Source organism: Dermacentor silvarum, chromosome 6 (assembly GCF_013339745.2).
Source record: "Dermacentor silvarum isolate Dsil-2018 chromosome 6, BIME_Dsil_1.4, whole genome shotgun sequence".
NCBI lineage: Eukaryota > Metazoa > Arthropoda > Arachnida > Ixodida > Ixodidae > Dermacentor > Dermacentor silvarum.
Window position 1 is genome coordinate 164,736,610 of NC_051159.1, and position 20,619 is coordinate 164,757,228.

The following is a 20,619-nucleotide window of genomic DNA, read 5'->3' on the forward strand; positions in this document are numbered from 1 at the left end:
CGCTTCGTGGCGCCTTCTGGAGAGCAACGGAAATCTTCTGAAATATTCGTGACAAAAGCTTAAATGAAAACGTTTCTAAATTAAGTCTCCATTTTCCCTTTCCTTGCTTCTTGGCAACTGTCAGTTGCCTGCCATGGTGGCCGAATGTCAAGAAATAATCAGTACGCCGCCATGTCATTTCGGTCTTGTGCATAATGAAGCGGAAAGCAGCGCGCTTTCGCGCTTCGCAATGTCTATTTCCGGCCGTCTATCCCGCCATAGCGCTTTGCATTTTTGCACTGGACTCGCTCCAAGGCATAAAACGGGGTGCAACGAACCCGAACCGAAGAAAGGGTTTTGGAAAGCGACAGTGAAGCAGCAGGGTATGGACTTGAATCGCTCGGAGCATTGTGACAGGAAGGCGTGGGCTATCAGCATTACTCATTCGCTTCGTTTTTCTATCTCTCCACTGGATGTCGCTCTATTTTCAGACGGGTCTTGCCGTAGCACAGCCTGCATCAAGTACGGCACATATTACATTTGACCTCTGCCTCCATTGTCTCTCAAAAGCATGGCATCCCCTGCCGCCACAATTCACTCTTTTTTTTCATATTTTAACGGGCCGTGCTATTTGTCAAAGCTGCTTATGTACATAAAGAGTATTTTTCCGTCCTCTTTGCCCCGGAGGGGGTTTTACTTGAGCAACATCGGCATTCTTTGCAATCTTTGCGTTAAGACAATTTTTGGTGAGATTTATGTGATATTAAATCATTGCTTTCTTAATCCTTGCTGAAACAAATACTTTTTCAATCTACTCTCTTTGTTTTCCTAAGATAAGGCACTATGCAAGCGATTTGCTCTTCGTGGACTGGTGAGCAGCCTGAGCATGTGGTTAGAAGGCGCCCTATAAAGGCTCCTTCTCTCTCTCTCTCTCTCTCTCTCTCTCTCTCTTTAGGAACATTTCAAATTCGCAATGTGTTCTTTGTCTACTTCGGTGCACATTTCAAGGTATTTTCAGGCCGCTTCAGGAGTGTGTAGTATTACTGAAGTGAAACTGTAATAGTGCTCGATTAGACGCCTACATCAAACGAGAAAAAAAGAAGGTTTTAAAGATTCACTGGAGTGTTCATAACAGTCTCAGTCTGGGCATCAGTGTCAAAGTCATGTTTGGTCGCTTTCAGCCACGTGTTTTACCACGTGACGAGCAGTACATTGAAAGCAAGACAAGCTGCACTTATATTGCTGCGGTACACCGTGGTCGAGCGGTTTTCCCACGCATAACTGCTAAAGCGGAAGCAGACAGACCCTTCTGCATCCAAACCGAGATACAGTGAGGCGCGATTTGAAAGCAATCCCGTGAAACAGTGCCACGCGATAGTATATTACACCGGCCAGCGTCATTTAAGGCGATGTAAAGGCCATTATGATCGGCAGTCCTCGAATTTCAGTTTGAGCTTTTGTCGCTCCATGGAAATGAGAATCTTGCACCGAGGGTGTCAAGGAAGCCCCCAAGTCTTCCATGAGAGTCCGCTGTCGCCCTCCGAGTCTTCTCAGACCATGTACTTATTCATCTTCGGAGGCAGGCCCAGCCTGTGGCGGATGAACTGGAGGGCGAGTTCCTGCGGTCGATCCTGCAAGTCGATCATCTCGGAGCTCGGCAGGTCAACCTGGTCACCGTCAAGACGGTCCAGCAGCGTCACGCAAACCACACCTCCTACGCAAGCCGCACACACACACACACGACAGGCGCTGATGTCATTACAAAAATAAGCGTCTTTGTACAACGTCTTCAAATTAATTTCTTAAACATAAGTCTTGTAATATGGTACTACGCATGCAAGGTATGTTAATGAATAACAAGACAAACGTTTGGGCTCGACTTAAGCGCACTGGTTTCTAACCTACGCCCAGCAACTCCCTACTCGCCCACGCATATCCTAGCTTGTCATTAGAGTCTACCAGAAGCTGACAATTAGTGCATCGAGTCCGACCATCGCACATACACCGAGACCGGAGTCCTGGCTTCGCATGCCCTGAGCAAAGGACCAAAAGATGTTCGGCGCCACCCTAGGTCCGCAAGCTTTCGTATTTTCAGCGGCGCACTGCTACACTGATTATATACAGGGTGTTTCAGCGAACACTTTCAAAATTTTTAAAGGTTGCCTGTGGCAGATAGCACAATTCTAGTTCATGAGCTGGTCTACTCGAAGAGCCGGACATTACTTGCACAAAGAATTTAAATGCATAATCGACTAAATTAATATAACAAAAAATACTAATTGAGTTTTTAACTAATTACCTTATGGCCCATATTCCAATTCACAATTAAGTTCTACCACTGGAGTTTGCAAGGCGGATCCACTTGGAACGAATTCTCAGGACGAGACCACTTTCGAGATATCAATTCCAAACTTTTGCAGAGAATCGCATTGGCATCCCACTTACTTTCTTAACAAAACGTCGTTTTACGCATTGAAGCACAAAAATAACTGGAACGCCAATGCATTTCTCCGCAAAGTTCGGGAATTAATATCTCGGAACTGATGTCATCCTGAGAATTCATTCCAATTGGATCCGCCTTGCGAACTAGAATTTACAAATTGCAATATGGGCCATAAGGTAATTAGTTAAAAACTTAATTAGTGAATTGTTGTTAATTATTCGATTATGCATTAAAATTTTTTGTGCAAGTAATGTTCGCCTCTTCGAGTAGACTAGCTCATGAACTAGAATTGTGCTATCTGCCACAGGCAGCCTTTAAATTTTCTGAAAGTGTTCTCTGAAACACCCGGTATACTCCTTCGAAGAATCGGGGCTGGAAGTTTTTGAAAGATACACCCAGACGAACACTCCGCTGATGGGAAGGAGTAGTGAAAGAAGGTATTCCGGCTATTGCCACGGACACCGAATACCGTTCCCTTTTACAGACGCTTTTCCGAAGATATATTTGTTTGTTCTTGCCTACGGTGCACATACCTTTCAACCCGGCGAAGTGACACATGGCGGCGAACATGGAAGCCTCCATCTCGATGTTGCGCACGCCCATGGACCGGAGCTTGTCCATGAACTGGCGCTTGGCTTCCGCCGAGTAGGTGCAAATCGCGCCGTCTAGTCGGCCTTGGCCTGCGCCCACAAAACACGGACCCAAAGCTATGTTTGCACCTCTGATATCGATCAACGCGCACAAAAATTCATTTACAGTTTGTCTTCTTCAACGAAGGATAGGCCTATTTTGTGCGCACTTATGTAAACTGCAGACGAGAGCCCTACGAGAATAAAGGGAGAAACAACATGAGAACTTGTGCTCAACAACCTTCACTCGTTAGGAACATGGTGTGTACACCTAGGAAAACCGTGGCCGAAGGCCTACTATTGTCGTTAGCCACAAAACACCATCAGTGTATGTGCCGTCCACTTAAGCTGACTACATAACACTGTTCCGTCTGAAAACATCACCTGTTTATGAGTCACTGCTTAGACAGAACGATGAATCTTGCCATAAGTCGGTGCTCATATAATGTTGTATGCGTTATTTTGTCTCCGATATTGTTTGCTCGGTTACGGCGTTGCTCTGCCGAGAATGAAGTCGCGAGTGCGCTCCCGGCCGCGGCAGCCACATTTCGATGGGGGCGCAATGCGAAAACGATCGTGTACAGTGCATTGGAACCACAGATGGTCTAAATTAATCCGCATTCTTCCACTAGGATATCCCTCATAGTTCCGTAGCCACAATCAATAATCCAAGCATGCTTAAATCAGCTTTGGCAGCTTGTTCCTTTCCGTGTAGCGACACCTACTTAATTCTTTTATTATAGTATTTTTCGATTATTCCTTTTGTATTTTATTGTTATCGACCATTTTCATGCTACCACTCCCTACTGTAACACCCTCGAGTGTTGAAGGTATTCGAAATAAATAAATAAACTAACTATGCAGTTTCTGGACGATAAACCCCATAATATTTATCATGTGCTCTGTATGAGAACGTCAGCGACCAACGAGCCCGCCTTTCTGTATCCACAGTGAGCCAGTCGTGCTGCTTTCATGTGCATCATGCGATGGGCCAGACATATGCCATGGACCTAAAAAAATTCAGATTCCTTCCCCTGTCGAGAAAATGGGGGTAAGCGAAGCTTGTGGCAAAACGACATTGGCGCAGGCGTTCCGCTTCGTTTGCCCTAAACTCAGGGTCGGCGGCCCTTCGCTGACGTTTGGCCTGGCCTTCGGAAGCCCTCACGCTAGAATCGGACGACAAGCTTCGCACCCCCATTTTCTGGACAGAGGAAGGGCTGGTTATTGTGTCTCTTTGGGTCCCACGTGTGACAAGGTAGTTCAAGAGCGCGTTACAGGTCCTCCAGACCACAGGGGTATGTGCCATTGAGCTGGGACCCTTTCTGCGTATCACCCGGATCGGCCCACTTTTCAGCGTGACACCTCCACCACCAACATTCTTAAGCCTATAAAACTTCGCTTAAAAAAGCGCTCACCCTCGTAAAAGTCGTCGGTGGACAGCGTCTTGCCGCGCACGATTTGCAGAGCGGGCAAGAACCGGTTGCCCACGTCCACGAGCTCGCGCACCAGGTCGCCGTCCAGAACGCAGGGCCGCGTCACGCGCTCTCCCAGAACGAACTGAAAGGCAAAGCGAATCATTAAATATAGACATAAGAGGTATCAGAGTCACTAGCAGAATACAATGCTACGGGAAGAGGCCTATGTTGTACAAAACTTAAAGCAAAGGGAAAGCGTTGCACCTTATCGAATTATTCACGTCACTCCAGTGTCACGTCAACGAAGAAAGCCCTCAACTTGCCTGACCTTTCCCTCCATGTTAAATCTTTTCGCCTGAATCTTTATTCATAAAATGTATCGTTGCAACAATATTTTGAAGGACGCACTTTTTCATGCCCCTCGTTACGTATCATCTAGAACCGATCATTGTTACAAGGTGGGCTTACCCTCTCCTCGCACAAACATTTGTAATGATTCTTTTGTTCCTAGAACAAGCGTCGCATGTAACCACCTTCCCGCCACGTACCGTTGCTGTCATAACTGATGCTCAGCCATTCAAGATCGCCTTGCAAAATGCATTGTACTAATTTTTTTGTATTCATATTGCTAGCTGCATGTCTTTCTTACTTTTTAACAGCAAAGCTGTTTAAGCCAGGCGTAATGTGTGGTTCGTATCAAGAAACAGCCGCGCCGTAGCATGGCAACCAGGAGGGCGGCGCTGCGCATGTGCACGTGGTCTCTTCCTTGCCAGCTCCCCCCCCCCCCTTCCCGACCCCCGCCTCTCTTCTCTCCGCGGCGCGCTGAGCCAGGAGAAAAAAAAAAGCCGAAAGGTTGCACTAGGCCGCGCAAAGCTCAAGACACAGCGAAGCTGGCCGATTGATTGCGACTCTTGGTTGTACCTAGGTTGAACTTGGCTATGTCGAAGCTTAAACTTTGTTGTAGCTAGGCCTATACTCGAGTACGTCAGCTGTGTCTTGAGCTTTGCGTAGGTTTAGTGCAAGCTTTCACCTTTTTTTTCACTACATTTTGTAGTGCCTTCGAACCCTGAAAGTACCTTAAATAAATGAATGAATAATAATAAATAAATAAATAAATAAATAAATAAATAAATAAATAAATAAATAAATAAATAAATAAATAAATAAATAAATAAATAAATAAATAAATAAATACGGGTATACCGTCTGTAACTGAGCATACATTTAAATGAGGCTCGACAAAAGCGACAAAGTGAGAAGTAAGAAACTCGAAGTGCTCACTGCTTCCAGCTCCTCTTTCAGCAGCCCGTTCAGGACGCCTGTGCTGACGACGAGCGACCCAGGGGGAACCCCTGGCACAGTGGAAAGCACGAAATGAAAGTCAGCGAAAGTGTTCCAACTTGTCCACGAGCATTCAAGTGGAAATTAAACAAAAGTGAGCTTACTAAGGCTAGTGTGCAACAAATTTGAGTTTACTGCGCACGTTTGGACTTGCGTAATCGTCTATGCAGGTATTTGTTGTTCTTCTTTGTTGTTGTTGTTTCTGTTTGTTGTTTTTATTGTTGTTGTTGTTAATTGTTGTTTTTGGATGAATTTCTTGGTATTGGTTTTTCTTTTGCTATTCAGAGTGTCCTGGGGACATATAACGTGTTCGCGTGAGGTAACAATGGCATGGATATCACGACAGTCAGTGCCTGGAACTTTCGAGAGAGAATAATTTGCATTATACCGAACCACCTCGACATTTTACGAGACTTAAAAAATTAAATTATGGGGTTTAACAGTGCCAAAACCACCATCTGATTATGAGGTACGCAGTAGTGGGGGACTCCGGATTAATTTAGACCCCCTGGGGTCCTTTAACGTGCACCTAAATCTAATTACACGGGTGTTTTCTGCATTTAGCCCCCACCGAAATGCGCCGCCATGGCCGGGATTCGATCCCGCGACCTCGTGCTCAGCAGCCCTACGAGACTTGCGGCATACAACTATGCCTTCGCTATACCGGGCGTGCGTTTTCTCTTCCTTTTTACCCTATCTTTTCGCCGGAAATGGTAGTCAAAAAGATGTGTTTGATGGTGTGTTTACGAAGCGTATAAACACGGTGTACTCAGAACGCACCAATTCCTCCGCAAGTTCCAAGGCGCAGCATGACCACGTCTGTGGTGCAATGGGAATAGTGCAGCAGCTTGAGTAGCTCGTGCATCACGATGGAGAGAGACGGGGAGCCCATGCCGTGCTGCGCAGAATGCCACATGGTTAAGTGGACACTAGGGAGGAGCACTAAATCTCTCAAGACTAGCGGATTACTCTCTGAAATGAGTGTCTGCATTTTACCAGCGGCCCGGAATTGACTATTATCGGAGGAAGTGTCGGCTAAGTTTATCGTTTTAAGTTTCTCGCCATTCATCGGTCGCGGCATCCATGACGTCACTTTAGGTCACGAGTTGTACACCTTGTCGCCCCCGTTAGCATTTTTACCGTCCAAGAAACCTCCACCGGTGTCCGAATAAAATGCACTCATCCAACAGTTAACAAGCCTCGGCAGATGCTGACATACTCTTTGATGTCACATAAGTTTAAAGATGGTGCCTCCACCCATCTTTATGTTCACATCATTTATGGTACACTGCTCCTCTGCTCACGACGAGACTGGTCTATTTGCTACTCCAGCGATGTATTCTGGCTGTGCAGCAACATGTAACATTCCTCGTTAGAGTGTCGTTAGCACATGAGCAGTGTTCGTGCGAGAGCTTCTTTGTTTTAACGACAGTCGCGCGCACGAAATAGATGCCGGCTGCACAGCGTTTGTCACCGCTAAATGCTCTGAAGTCATCTTCTTAGTGGAAATCGGCAAATAGATATCAAAAATAACGACAAAGCATCGCGTATACTTTGCCCTTCGCATGAGATTAGATTAAGTGATGGTTTATTCTATCATATCGTTCTGTCACTGCGCATAACAAGAAACACGGCCGAATTAGGATCGAAGCGGGCCGTCTGGGCGCTGTCTATGGAGCCTCATACAACGCTGTTTTAAAACAGCGTTGCATGTAGACTCCCTAGCACTGTCGTGTTATACAATCACGGTAACCGGTGAGAATCGTCCCGGTAATCGTACCGTAAAAGAATGGTTAGCTGGGCAAGTTTGTTTTTCATGATGCAAACTTACCGTAGCTACTTAATATCCTCGCGTGCGCAGTTATGGCAGCCAGTACATGTAAACGGTACGAAGTATAATGTATTGCTGAAACTATAATGATGTACAATAAGTAGTGACCAAAGCACGCACAACATTTGCTCCTCAATGGCTTCTGCAAGACACTTCCGTACCGCCGTTGTATATCGTTCCATAGGTAAGCCGATGTAACGGAACATGCCATGCCACTTATGACATGGAAAATTTCCCCCGAGGAAATGAGCAGCAGAATATGGTGAGGATTTGTATGCTGAAGCGGCGCTGAAAATCTATACGTGAAAAGAAGTTGCCAGCCAAGATTAAAGGCCAAAAGCACAGTACTGCTCATACGACCAACATGCTCACCACGGTATTCTAATAGAAGAGTAACGTTCAAAAGATGCCAAGTGGCAGAAATTATGTTAAAATATGTCGGCAGAAAGACAAGAAAATGCTAAGTTCGGAATTGCTTTATTCCAAGGACAGTCAAGGTCGCATACGTTGCAGCCAGAACTTAAGAAGAATCATTGGCCTATAGGCCACATAACGACAAAGTATGAGAGCTACATCATCAGGAATCTAGACAGTGAATAACAATTCAGACCCCAAACAAATCGGGATCAGCTAGAGAAGAGGTAGCAGACCACATCCAATAAGATTTGAATGCCAAGAGCACAACTGCCACGCACACTGAGAACAGTTGACATAATACGGAATTCATCGGATATGTACATTGATTGATTGATTGATTGATTGATTGATTGATTGATTGATTGATTGATTGATTGATTGATTGATTGATTGATTGATTGATTGATTGATTGATTGAAACAATCTTTGCTTGAAATACGTCTGCCGAGAAAAATCACGTCCTACCAGTGGTTTCATTAAGCAACTGGCTCGAGTAACGTAGCTGGCTCGCACATAATCGTGTACAATAGTATGTTGTGTGAACGGTGATACCCCATCATTTAGGTGAAAAATACTGGCATAGGGTAGACAGGACCACACTCACGCTGACGGAGAGCACAGGTCCGACTTTGTACATGCAGTAGCGGTGCGAGGCCTGGCTGATGTCGTAGAGGTCGGCGCCCGTGGGCAGCTGGATGTCGAGGCCGGCCTTGACGTACTGAGCGAAGCGTTCCATCCGTGCCGTCGTGCCGCCCATGCACACGAACTGCGAATGTGAATGGTCCGTCACAATTTATAAAACGTTGCGCTTTCCGTGCAGATACAGCGCCATGAAATAAAGGTGCTGCGTGAATAGCATTTACATGCGGTGCAGGTGGCTATGAGTAACGACATTACTCTAAACGCAACCGCTATAGCCCCCCCCCCCCCCCCCCAAGAAAAAAAAAAGAGCTACAACAGTCAATGCATACAAAGTCATTCGGCATGCACCGTATGAGCAAAGGATAATAGGTGGGAATTGCTGCCAAACATGGCCTCGGTGACAAATTTCGTTGCACCTAGACATAAGCCGCGTTCGTCGTTGACTTGTTTCTAAGAATAAAGCAAACATTCATTTTAGGGTATATAAATCAACGATTTCAATTCACAGGTTTGCGTTTTCGATGACTGTACGAAGTAACAATGATGGTAGAAAATTGCTAGTCCACAGTTTCATTGACTACGAAACTTTCACTTACGGCGCTCTGGAGTAACGTCCGTGAGCCCCAATTGCGGTTACTGGTGGCATGTAGTGTCACAAGAGCTTGAATTATCGTATCCAAATACCTTGATGTCGCCGAACATGTCCTTCATTTGGTGGGTGCCTGTTGACAGCGCCAAATGGTACAGGTTGTCCACTTTAATGTCCTTCATGTGGGGATTTTGCAGCTTCACCCTGTTACCCACGTCCCGGTCGCTTTCTTTCGGAGACCTGTGGCAGAGGAGCCCACACGGTTATTCAATAATACCAAAAGTCATGCCTTCACCTCCCGCATTCCCACACTGCTCCTGTACTTGTTGGGCAACAGTACTTGTTGGGCTAGTTTATGAATCATAACTATTAGAAGAGGAGCAGAAATTAGCATACATACACAGATGAAGTGCGAACAGGACTACAGCCTTTCTGTCTATACTTCAGCTGTGTATGAATGGTTTTTTGCCCCCCCCCCCCCTCTTCTAGTGGCTACACTCCTCCCATGCCGACGTAAATAATCAAAGAAAGAGGAGTGGAAGATCTGTCAGCGTAAAAGCCAAAATGTTCTCAAGCCAAGCGTGGAAGTCTGCCAGCCACAACCACCATCACCGGAATATGTCAGTTCATTGCTTTGCCATTTCATTATCATTCCTTTGTCGTTATCTTCAATATTAAATGCACTGATCGTCGTGATTACAATTTGGAACATAACAGGATGGATATCGAGAAAGAAAATGACATGCACACAGCGCTGTTTGTGCGTCATTTTCGTTCTTTGTCCCCGTCCAGCAGCCGCTCCAAATCGTAATCATGACTCCGAAACAACTAGCCCGCCAACGTACATAGCTGTCTGCCTCGTTTATGACGGACAGCCGGTCGCCTACTAGGGTTGGCGCACTTCTGTGAATCTTTGATGTATGTGAACTGACATAAAATAGTTTGGTTTGGTTGAACTATTTGGCACTACGGAAGGTAGCGGGGAATCGCAGCGAAAGGCAAGGAAGTGATCTGAACTACGCACGATTTCGAGTCACTCTTCGCAGCCATGGCCATGACCTGGTTCGTACAAGATGGAGGGAAGAAGACGAAGGTGATGATTATTCCAGACAATGACACGTACCCGCAACGGAGCATTGGTCAAGAAGCGGATGGTGTAGGAGAATAAGAGAAGGGGCAGATTCCCGGGGAATAGTAATAATAGTAATAACGAATATATTCAAGCTACTAATTATATATAATAATATTCACATAAATATTTATTTCAGAATAGAGTAATAAGAAGAACATGTTGTTTAGCAGTCAGTCCACTGTAAGGAAAACGCAAGAAATTCAAAGCTGGAAAAAGATGAGGTTAATAAGAGAAAGAGAACAGAAGTCATCACTTCCTGATGAATAAAAGAAAATTGAGAAATTTGCATGAAAATTCTCATAGAAAGGAAAAAAACATTTCAAATTAGCACAGCAATCTTTTTGCGTTATAAATAAAATCGTTCAGGGCCAGGCAACCAACCCTGTGGCTAAAGCCCAGAATTTAGGCCCGGAAAGAAAGGGTCATTGGTGAACTCAAGGAAAGTTCGAGCTGGCAAAACAGAGCTTTGAAAAATATTTTTCTTTGTATTGAGGATCAATGGCAGAATAAACAAAAAATGTTTGATAGTTTCGTATCAGCCCTTTGCAAATGAAAATTTAACGGTGGGATGCGGCCATCACAACCTCGAGAATATACTATCATATTTGACGTGATGGACACCATCAAGAATTCCGGGATAGTTTCAGATGGTCGAAGTCATAATGCGATAATACTTCTTGGTTTGTAAAAGCCTGATTGAAGCAGAATTTTCTGTATCTTGCGGAGCAAAAGCAAACTACCGGGCCATTCGAAGACGCTTTGCAAGCGAAAATGTCGTTTCATTTAAGTATAGTTCAGAGTAATCAGGCACCGAAATAAAGTGGACTAACTGTGAATGGAAATGAAGCAACCAATGAAATTACCGCAATACAATGAAGTCTGTGGTCCCCGTAAGTGCTGAGCACACAGATAGAGAATTTGTTAATATAGCAGATGTCGACGCAATTGACAGCAGTTTTCGTATGGAAAAAACGATGCCATTATTCGGCTTGTCCTATCGGTGTTGTTGTTGTTGTTGCCTCAAAACATGGCCTATCAGTGTATCGGACGGATAGAGAAAGACGAGCAAAGGTGTGGAGAGAACATGCCCACTACTACCGTCTCGTCAATCAGGGAAGCATCAGTCACAATTTAATATTTCAACGGGAGATGCTTTATGTGGTCTTCTAGATGACCACACAAATTACACCTAGACAGAAGCTTGGCATTTCTGGAAAAATATTGCGGAACTGAATGTTGAGACCTGTCGAAGAGGCAGCTCGAGAGGCAATGTTAAATATATTTAAGTCTAAAATTTTTAGTTGTGCTTGCACAGAAAGAACCTGTGGGGTATGTAACCGTATCCATCGAGCTTGAAAAAATTCATTTGATTCACTAAACGACACTTATTTTACTCTTCTTTGAGGAGATTCAAACAATTTAGGATGTTTAGACATTGAGCATACGGAATATAGCGGACAAAGTAGGTAAACGCGCATGCCGGCAAAGCCCACTGGTCCACACAAATTTAGGAAGCCCAAGGCAAGTACGCAAATCTTCCCTTTCTATCCCTGCAAGAGGATTATATTGTATGCTGGACCACCACAAAACAGTTCGTAACAAAATCCTTATATTAATCGAACATACATTTTGTATATCATCGCCTGAGTGTCCCTACGCAAACCATAGCATCGATTGCTAAGCTTGCGAAGCATCGCTACAGCACGTGCTCTTTTTGATGCAACATAATCAATCTGTGGATGCCAGTTGAGCTTTTCAACGTATATAACTCCTGCATATTTTAGGAAGTCTACTGAGGGAATGACTTTTTGACGATACACGAGGAAAATGGGAAATGGATAAAATCACATACTGTTAATAAGAAAAGGAGGGGACATTTGTTAACATTAAAAGGCATATGAAGTCCATCAAGACAAGACCCAAATGAACGAAGCACGTTTGTAGAATTCCATAGAGAGAATGTATATCGCTCAGTGACGCAAACAAATGCAATGTCATCCGCGTAGGCATAAACATGAACATCTTGATGCAACGCGGCTCAGCTGACTAGGAGAGAGGAATAGCAAGGAGAGAAACGGCAGGGTGGTCAATCGGACGATCGTCCGGTTTGCTACTCTTCACAGGAGGTGAAGGAAAGGAGAATAGAGAGATGAAAGGAGGGAGAGAGCAAACACTGCACGTAGGAGTATACAGAGGAGGACTATAAACGGTCACTCAGACCGGTGCACTTCAAGAACTGCACTAGTCCGTGAAAAGCTTTTTACGCCAGCGACGGATGTGGCCACGGTCCGAGTGTCTTCGAATCAGAAAATCGTCGGGAGAACAGCCGGTATAAAATTGTCCAGAGAGAAACCGAGGCTGTGGACCTCGTACCGAGGACAAGTACACAACAGGTGCTCAATAGTTTCCTTCGCACCTACTGGAGTAGTACGTTAGGCTATCGGTCATTGTAATACGGTAAGAGTAAGCGCTCGTATAAACGCCACAACCAGCATTAAAGGAAAACAAGGGGAATGCGGGAAATGGCGATTCAAGACGATGAGTAACACGAGAACAAGGTGAGAGCAGGAGCCAACGTTTCGACAAGTGGACTTGTCTTCTTCAAGGCGTTGAAGAAGACAAGTCCACTTGTCGAAACGTTGGCTACTGCTCTCACCTTATTCTCGTGTTACACACCCAGCATTAAGCGATATACCACAAGGTTGCAGCGGTAGAGGCTAGAGCACTTGTAGCCACCTCGAAGGGTCCAGGTTACGTAGCAGGTAATTGTACACATTTGAAAAAAACTCCAGAAAACTTGTGTCTTAGTGCGGGCAAACAGACGAAGTTTGCTAGCAGCGTCCATCCTCGCCAAAGGAAGTAGAAGCTTGTGGGTGTCCTCGGTGGGCAGATCGGGCAGCCTTGTAAGCAAAGTCGTTGCCGACGAGGCCACAATGACCCAAAAGCCATTGAAAAATTCTTTCGAGTCCTTTTTGCAGAGCACGATTTATTTAGCTAATGTCGAGTACCAGCTGCTGGTGGCTTCTGAGCTGTGAAGCAAACTGGAGGCTATAAGGGCCTGCATTAGAGTCCCAAAACACGACCCATTTCTTTGCCGGTTCATCGGTGACGTTCTCGAAGAAGCACGGAGCTCACCAGCATACTAAATTAAAACACGGAAAAAAAACTGTTCCTTGAGAAGCTCCTCGCGCTTGGTCATATTTTAATGTTGAAAAGCCGCTTTGAAAGCTGTAAAACTCCCGAGCTCTCAGATAAAAACATAGGTAGTTAGGTGTGTGTGTGTCGAGCGTGAAAGAAGCCTGTGAATACAAGCAAAGTGCCTCGAGTGGCCAGTCGTGCGGCAATTTCGCGGGTATTCGTGGGCTTCTTTCATGCTCGAAAAAACACTTTTATGTAGCACGTATTGAGCAACAGAACGGGAGGTTTTCATGTTGCTCTACAATTTTCTCATTGACACTTTTCATCTAATTATAATATTGGAGAAGTCGAATTATTAATTAAAACTAATTATATAATTAGGCGGAATGCAACAAATTGTCTGGGTATCTCCAAGCGACAGCAAACAACATCACCTTGGGTCTGTCCAGCTACGTGTAATTTGCATATTTTTAAATCTTGGTGCATGATAGTTGGGACACCCTATATACAGGTTGCCTGTGGCAGATAGCACAATTCCAGTTCATGAGCTGGTCTACTCGAAGAGGCGGACACTACTTGTACAAAAAAAAATTGAAATGCCTAATCGAATAATTTACAAAAATTCACTAATTAAGTTTCTAACTAAGTACTTTATGGCGCGTATTGCAATTTACCAATTCTAGCGATGGAGTTCGCAAGGCGGATCCACTTGGAACAAATTCTCAAGATGACACCAGTTTCGAGATATTAATTCCCGAACATTGCGAAGAAACGCATTGCCGTTCCAGATAATTTCTTACCAAAGCGTCGTTTTATGCATTAAAGCCCAAAAGTAACTGCCAACTTTACATCGGGGTTTGTGACAAGGGTGGGAACCAATTGTCTGGGCATTGTTAGAATTCCTTTTAGAGGAAGTTAGTTGGTCCCGCAAATTTTTGCATCGTCTGTACACGAGACATGGTGGTGTGGAAATATTTTTCTAAGGCATTCGTTTTTGCAAGGCGTTCGCTCTGCATAAGAATATTGCAATGTTTTCTGAGAATAGTCGCGACATTAGCGACTGATGCGATATGGGTTTGAATCAAGTTAGTCTGTGAACGACTGCAAGAACATAACTTGGTGTTGCATAGTGTTCTACGATCTAGTACATCGGCACGCTTCACTGGGTCATCTATCCATTTAGGCGGATATCCCTCTTTAAAAAGAGCAATGCATAGATCGTTAGAGTTGATATAAAAGTCAGATTATCCGGAGCAAATTCGCTTAATGCGCAACGTCTGACTGTGTCATATGCTTAATTTGCAATGCCTTGGGTGGCTGCTTTCAAGTTGCAGATACTGGTGTCAGTCAGACGGTTTTTGATACAGCTTAGTTGTTAATTCCGTACTGCGGGGACATGCTATGACATCAATGAAGTTAATAGTGTCCGGTGAATACGTGTGCGGTAAGTATGCGGCCGGGTGAGCATTATTAAAGTCGGAAATAAGACACAAGAGTTCCGTCTCCCCATGCGACCGCATTATGAATATATCATCAATGAATATCATAGCAAAAAGGTTTTACCAAACTACTGCACAAAAACTTGTTCTCGGGGATTCCCATAAATGTTGTTACGGAGTGATCCATACATGGATCAACGCGATGCTTGGCAGAGCGACAAAGACGACGCTTCCCGCTTCCATTGTTTCACTCGTGAATATTCACGAATTCAAACAAGCCCTTGTTAACCACTTTTTGTAACCTCACTACGCTGCTAAAATGTGTTTTGTGTGTGTGTGTGTGTGTGTGTGTGTGTGTGTGTGTGTGTGTGTGTGTGTGTGTGTGTGTGTGTGTGTGTGTGTGTGTGTGTGTGTGTGTGTGTGTGTGTGTGTGTGTGTGTGTGTGTGTGTGTGTGTGTGTGTGTGTGTGTGTGTGTGTGTGTGTGTGTGTGTGTGTGTGTGTGTGTGTGTGTGTGTGTGTGTGTGTGTGTGTGTGTGTGTGTGTGTGTGTGTGTGTGTGTGTGTGTGTGTGTGTTTGATACTACCCACTCCTCTCTGTAATATGCCTCGGCCTTGAGAGAAAATAAATGAAACGAAATGAAGAAGACGCTAGAACGTGGGTCGGATCGGACATCTCTTACCCTAGCCTCCTTTGTATATATTTTGTAAGTATATCGTTCGCCTTCATCTCGTAGGGTTGGTAATATCGATGAACGATTATTCGATTAATCGATTAAAAGTGTCCCGCAAAACGATTCATCTTCATCGATGGCCACCTTTCATTTAATCGACTTAATTGATTAGGCCTGTTCGATTAATCGTTTTCGAGAGTTCGACAGAAGTGGCACGAGAATTTTGAAATCGAACTGGAATGGCGGCCCACGAGCAGTGTCTGTGCGGCTGGGGTAGAGCGACTGTCGACTGCCTTTCCGAGTCCAGAGTGATGCCAAGCTGAGCACTTCCTGTAATTCCTGTAACTATATTCATCAGCATTCGCTCGAGCGTCGTTGTCTTCTTCCGCAGCTGGCTCGTTGGCGCCCCTCGGGTTGCGCTCGTGCTCGTGCTTGGCATGCACTCGTGCCACTGCTCCCGCGTTCGTCATCGCCGTCTGCTTCCAAAGCTGGCTGCGTAGCCGCTAATCATTCCAGCGTGGAATTTCACATCTCTTCTGTCCTCGTAATGGGGAGGCCGCGTTTATGGCGCTATGAGCCATTGCTTAAGGGGGTATCAGCCATTCATTGTCTTACGCGACGGACAGATTACATTTTTGAAGCAATTTGATTTCGAAGAACCGCAAGCGGCAGTGGCAGGCGAATGCTGCTAAGCACGCCGCCGAGCAAACTCGAGACATCGAAAGCAAGCGACAACGGCTAACTGCGGGCATACCGTCATTGTAGTTTCCTCCGTCGCAGCCGAACGTGTGTGTAACCTCATAATTGAGAAATACTTTAATGAACCCTAGGGACTAAACCAGTGATAAATACCGGGGCCACACGTTTCAGCTTCGCTGGTTAACTATGCATCTTCACGGAGTGGTAGGGCTGACAAATTTTTTTTCATTCTGGACTAAGTGCCATTTTATAACATATATTGTTTATCTCTTCAAAAACCAATAGTGCCAACCATAGTTAGTCTTTCACAAGGTAAAGATTACCTTTATCAAACGTTTATACACTTGTGTTTCAAACTTGGTTCCACCTCTCAAATATTAAAATAGGGCCCTACAAAAAAAGATACCTGCGTTTCAGTCTTCTTGAAAGTGCCCGGTAAAAATTTTGATTAATCGATGAAAAATCCTGCATTGAAAGCGATTAATTGATTAAAGGGTAAAACGATGAACGATTATTCATTAATCGAATAAAATAATTAATCGACCATCCGTATCATCTTGCTTCCGTCACACTTTGGTGGAGGTGCGGGGTACGTCTTGCCTCGCAACGGAACTTCGCAGCGGCAGTCGTTTCCGACATCTGTCTGCAATGGCGGAAGACACAGCGTCTACATCAGCGCCCGCCGCTTCAACGGTCGTGCTTGTGCAACCCCGGGATCCTGGCACGTTCTCCGGTTCCAGTGACGCGGACGTTGAAGACTCGCTAGCGGAGTACGAATGCGTAAGAACGACCGATGAACCCTACCATGATGTTGGCAAATATAATCTTTTAAAGGCACTGCGAAGGTATGGTTCGATAATCACGAAAAAAAAAAAGGGGGGGGGCGGGGGGGGGGGGGGGGCTGAGATAGGGAGCTGGGACACCTGCACAGAAAAACTCCGAGAATTGTTTGGGAAGCCCATTGGCCGGAAGATCGCCGTGACATAGACGCTCGCGTCACTTGCGAAGATGGCTACTGAATCTTACGGTGCGTACATAGAAGACGTATTAGCGCTATGCCGAAAGGCCGACGCCGAGATGCCGGAGGACGACAAGGTTGGGCATCTTGAAAGGGATCACTGACGACGCCTTCAGCTTCTTAATGTGTAGAAATTGTTCTACATTCGACGCTATTATAAAGGAGTGCCGGCGCTTTGAGCAGGCTAAAAGCCAGCGCATTGGCCACTCATTTTCTCGGCTTCCCAACACGGCGGCAACGTCCTCTTGCGACGACCGCACGGCTGCACAGCCGTCAGTGCCACCAGATCAGCTGACACGTATTGTACGGCGCGAACTTGAGGCCATGACTCCTGCTCCAGTTCACACCGGTGACTCGAGCTCGATCACGGCTCCATTCGTTCAAGCCATTGTCCGGCAGGAGCTCGCCAACATGGGCATTCACTCTGTGTGCGCCGTTGCCAACCCAACACAAACTTAGTGGCGTCCGCCCTCTTCCTATCAAGAGCAGCGATTCGCTACTCGATATCGCGACCCTGCTGCGTGGCGAACCCCTGACGATCGACCGATATGTTTTACCGTATCGGCCACGTCGCCCGTACTGCGCCACCCGCTGGTCCTCGACGCCTCGAACGCCGTCTTTCCCTTTCCGCCGCCCCGAGAGCACCTGCTTCCCGCCTTCAACCCAGTCCTATTTCCCCAACGCCCATGTTTCCCCCAGGATAAGTAGCCGCTCCCCGTGGCCGCGTGGTCACCAGTAGAGCACTGCACGGGCTCGGGCTTACCCAAAAGCCCAGGCCCGGCCGGGCCGGGTAGAACAGTTTTTCCACGGGCTCGGGCCGGGCTCGGGCACGGCGTGTGCTTTTTGACCCGGGCCCGGGCCGGGCTCGGGCTTTCTGGTGGTGTGCATGTAACGTGCAGCGAGTTATTCTCGGGCGTCTCAACTCTGAAAAACATTATTTTTCGGTCTCGGGCCGGGTTCGGGCCGGGTTCGAGTCGAGCTCGGGCCGGGCTCGGGCCTAAGGTAAAGGGGTGGCGGGCCGGGTCGGGCGGGTAACGTAGATTATTTCCGGGCCCGGACCGGGCCCGGGTCTCGCCATAAAAGTTTTGATCGGGCTCGGGCGGGCCGCCCAACGTAAAAACGGGCCCGGGCCGGGCCCGGGCTGAAAAAATCGACCCGTGCAGTGCTCTAGTCACCAGTCACGCTCGCCTCCAGGCCGTCGTACGTCGTCTCACTCACCACAAGCTCACCGCCATCGTCCCCCTTCAGCCCTGCTCGTGCCTATCAGGAAAACTAAACAATGCAGCGCCCAGAGGTGACGTTGCATTGACGACTGCCACCACAAATCCTCTTCTGACGCTGCCGACAAGACCAAGCTTGTTAGACGTTGATGCTGATGGCGTAACTATTTCTGCGTTCATCGACACTGGGGCGCACATCTCTGTAATGAGCGCAGATTTTCGTCGACGCCTTCATAAAGTGCTCACGCCTGCCACCTCCCGCATCCTCCGCGTCGCTGATGGAGGGACTCCTGTCGTTCTTGGGATGTGCACCACCCGCGTCTGCATTGCTGGTCGTCCCACTTCCATCGAATTTGTCGTCATTGAGCAGTGCCCCCATGACCTCGGCTTAGATTTTTTGTCCACTCATTCTGCCCTCATTGATTGTGCAACCGGTGCTATTCAGCTTGAGCTATCCCATCCCCCCGCCAGTACAGTCGACATAACGCCACGCTTATGCTCTCGCCATCAGGTTCGTTTGTCGCCTCAAGCTGCTACATACGTTACTTTGACGTCTTCACACGACATTCCCGATGGCGACTACGTCTTGTCTGCGATTATCGACGTCCTGTTAGCCCGCGATGTCGCCCTGGCTCACACTATTGTTTCCGTTGCTGACAATACAGTGGTTGTACCGCTTCTCAGCGTCAGCCTGTTGACTCACGTTATCCCGCAAGGCATGTCGCTGGCCACCATTTCCGCGCTTGATCCCTGCAAGTTTGCCGCTTTGGTTGCCGATGTTTCGCCGCCTTCTTGCTCCTCCAACTTCGCGCCTTCGTTTCTCGACGATTGCTCCCAATCTTACCCAGGCGCAAGCCCAAGATCTCTACCGGGTCCTGGCGTTCTATCGTGACATCTTTGATTTTTACGGCCGCCCTCTAGACCAAACATCTGTCGTGGCTCATCGAATCAACACTGGTTACGCCACTCCTATACGCCGACATCCCTATCGCGTATCGCATCACGAACGTCAAGTCATCCAGAACGAGGTCGACAAAATTATTACAAAAGACGTCATAGAACTTTCTTCTAGCCCGTGGGCCTCCCCTGTCGTCCTCGTGAAAAAGAAAGACCGCAGCTGGCGTTTATGCGTTGATTATCGGAATTTGAACAAAGTCCCTCATAAAGACGCCTACCCTTTGCCCAATATTTTTCTTCCATCGACCTTCAGTATGGCTGTTAGCAGATTTCAGTCGACCCTATGGACCGCGAAAAAACTGCCTTTATTACGCCCGATGGCCTATACCAATTCAAGGTCATGCCGTTCGGACTGTGTAATGCCCCAGCAACTTTCGAACGTATGATGGACTATCTGCTGTGGGGATATAAGTGGTCCATCTGGCTATTCTATTTAGACGATGTGATTGTCTACTCGCCTACATTTGAGAGCCACCTCACCCGTTTATCGGCCGTTCTTGCCGTCTTCCGAAGTGCCAACCTTCAGCTGAACTCCGCCAAGTGCCGTTTCGGGCGGCGCGAGATAACTATGCTCGCTCACCTTGTCAGTGCTGCCGGTGTTCAACCAGGCCCCGACAACGTGCGAGCAGTGCAACAATTTCCCGTGCCGCGTTCCGCCAAAGACGTCCGCAGTTTCGTAGGATTATGTTCCTACTTTTGTCGCTTTGTCCGGAACTTCGCGGACATCGCCCGCGCTCTTACTGAACTCTTGAAGAAGGACGTTCCTTTCGTGTGGGGACCCGAACAAGCAGTGTCGTTTTCTGCCCTCGTCCGCCTACTTACTACACCACCAATACTGGCCCACTTCGACCCCTCATCGCCTACGGAACTTCGCACTGATGCCAGTGGTCATGAAATTGGGGCTGTCTTTGGCCAAACACAGCACGGCAAGGAACGTGTCATCGCCTACGCCAGTCGCGTTCTTTCATCGTCCGAACGAAACTTTTCCATCACTGAACGCGAGTGCCTGGCTTTAGTGTGGGCTGTCACCAAATTCAGACTTTACTTGTTTGGCCGAAC

The 20,619-nt window shown here is 46.7% G+C and overlaps 1 protein-coding gene across 1 annotated transcript; it reads right to left on the reverse strand.

Annotated features, from left to right (window-relative positions):
* Positions 1 to 1,375: 1,375 nt before the first annotated feature.
* On the reverse strand, positions 1,376 to 18,618 carry LOC119457015 (uridine phosphorylase 1-like). Its single transcript, XM_037718837.2, has 8 exons — positions 18,602 to 18,618; positions 9,382 to 9,526; positions 8,660 to 8,821; positions 6,588 to 6,705; positions 5,748 to 5,818; positions 4,467 to 4,608; positions 2,956 to 3,102; positions 1,376 to 1,693 (listed from the first exon to the last, which is right to left on the reverse strand). Exons 1-8 carry the CDS (start codon positions 18,616 to 18,618, stop codon positions 1,530 to 1,532), a joined length of 966 nt encoding a protein of 321 aa, XP_037574765.1. The 3' UTR covers positions 1,376 to 1,529.
* Between the last annotated feature and the right edge of the window lie 2,001 nt (positions 18,619 to 20,619).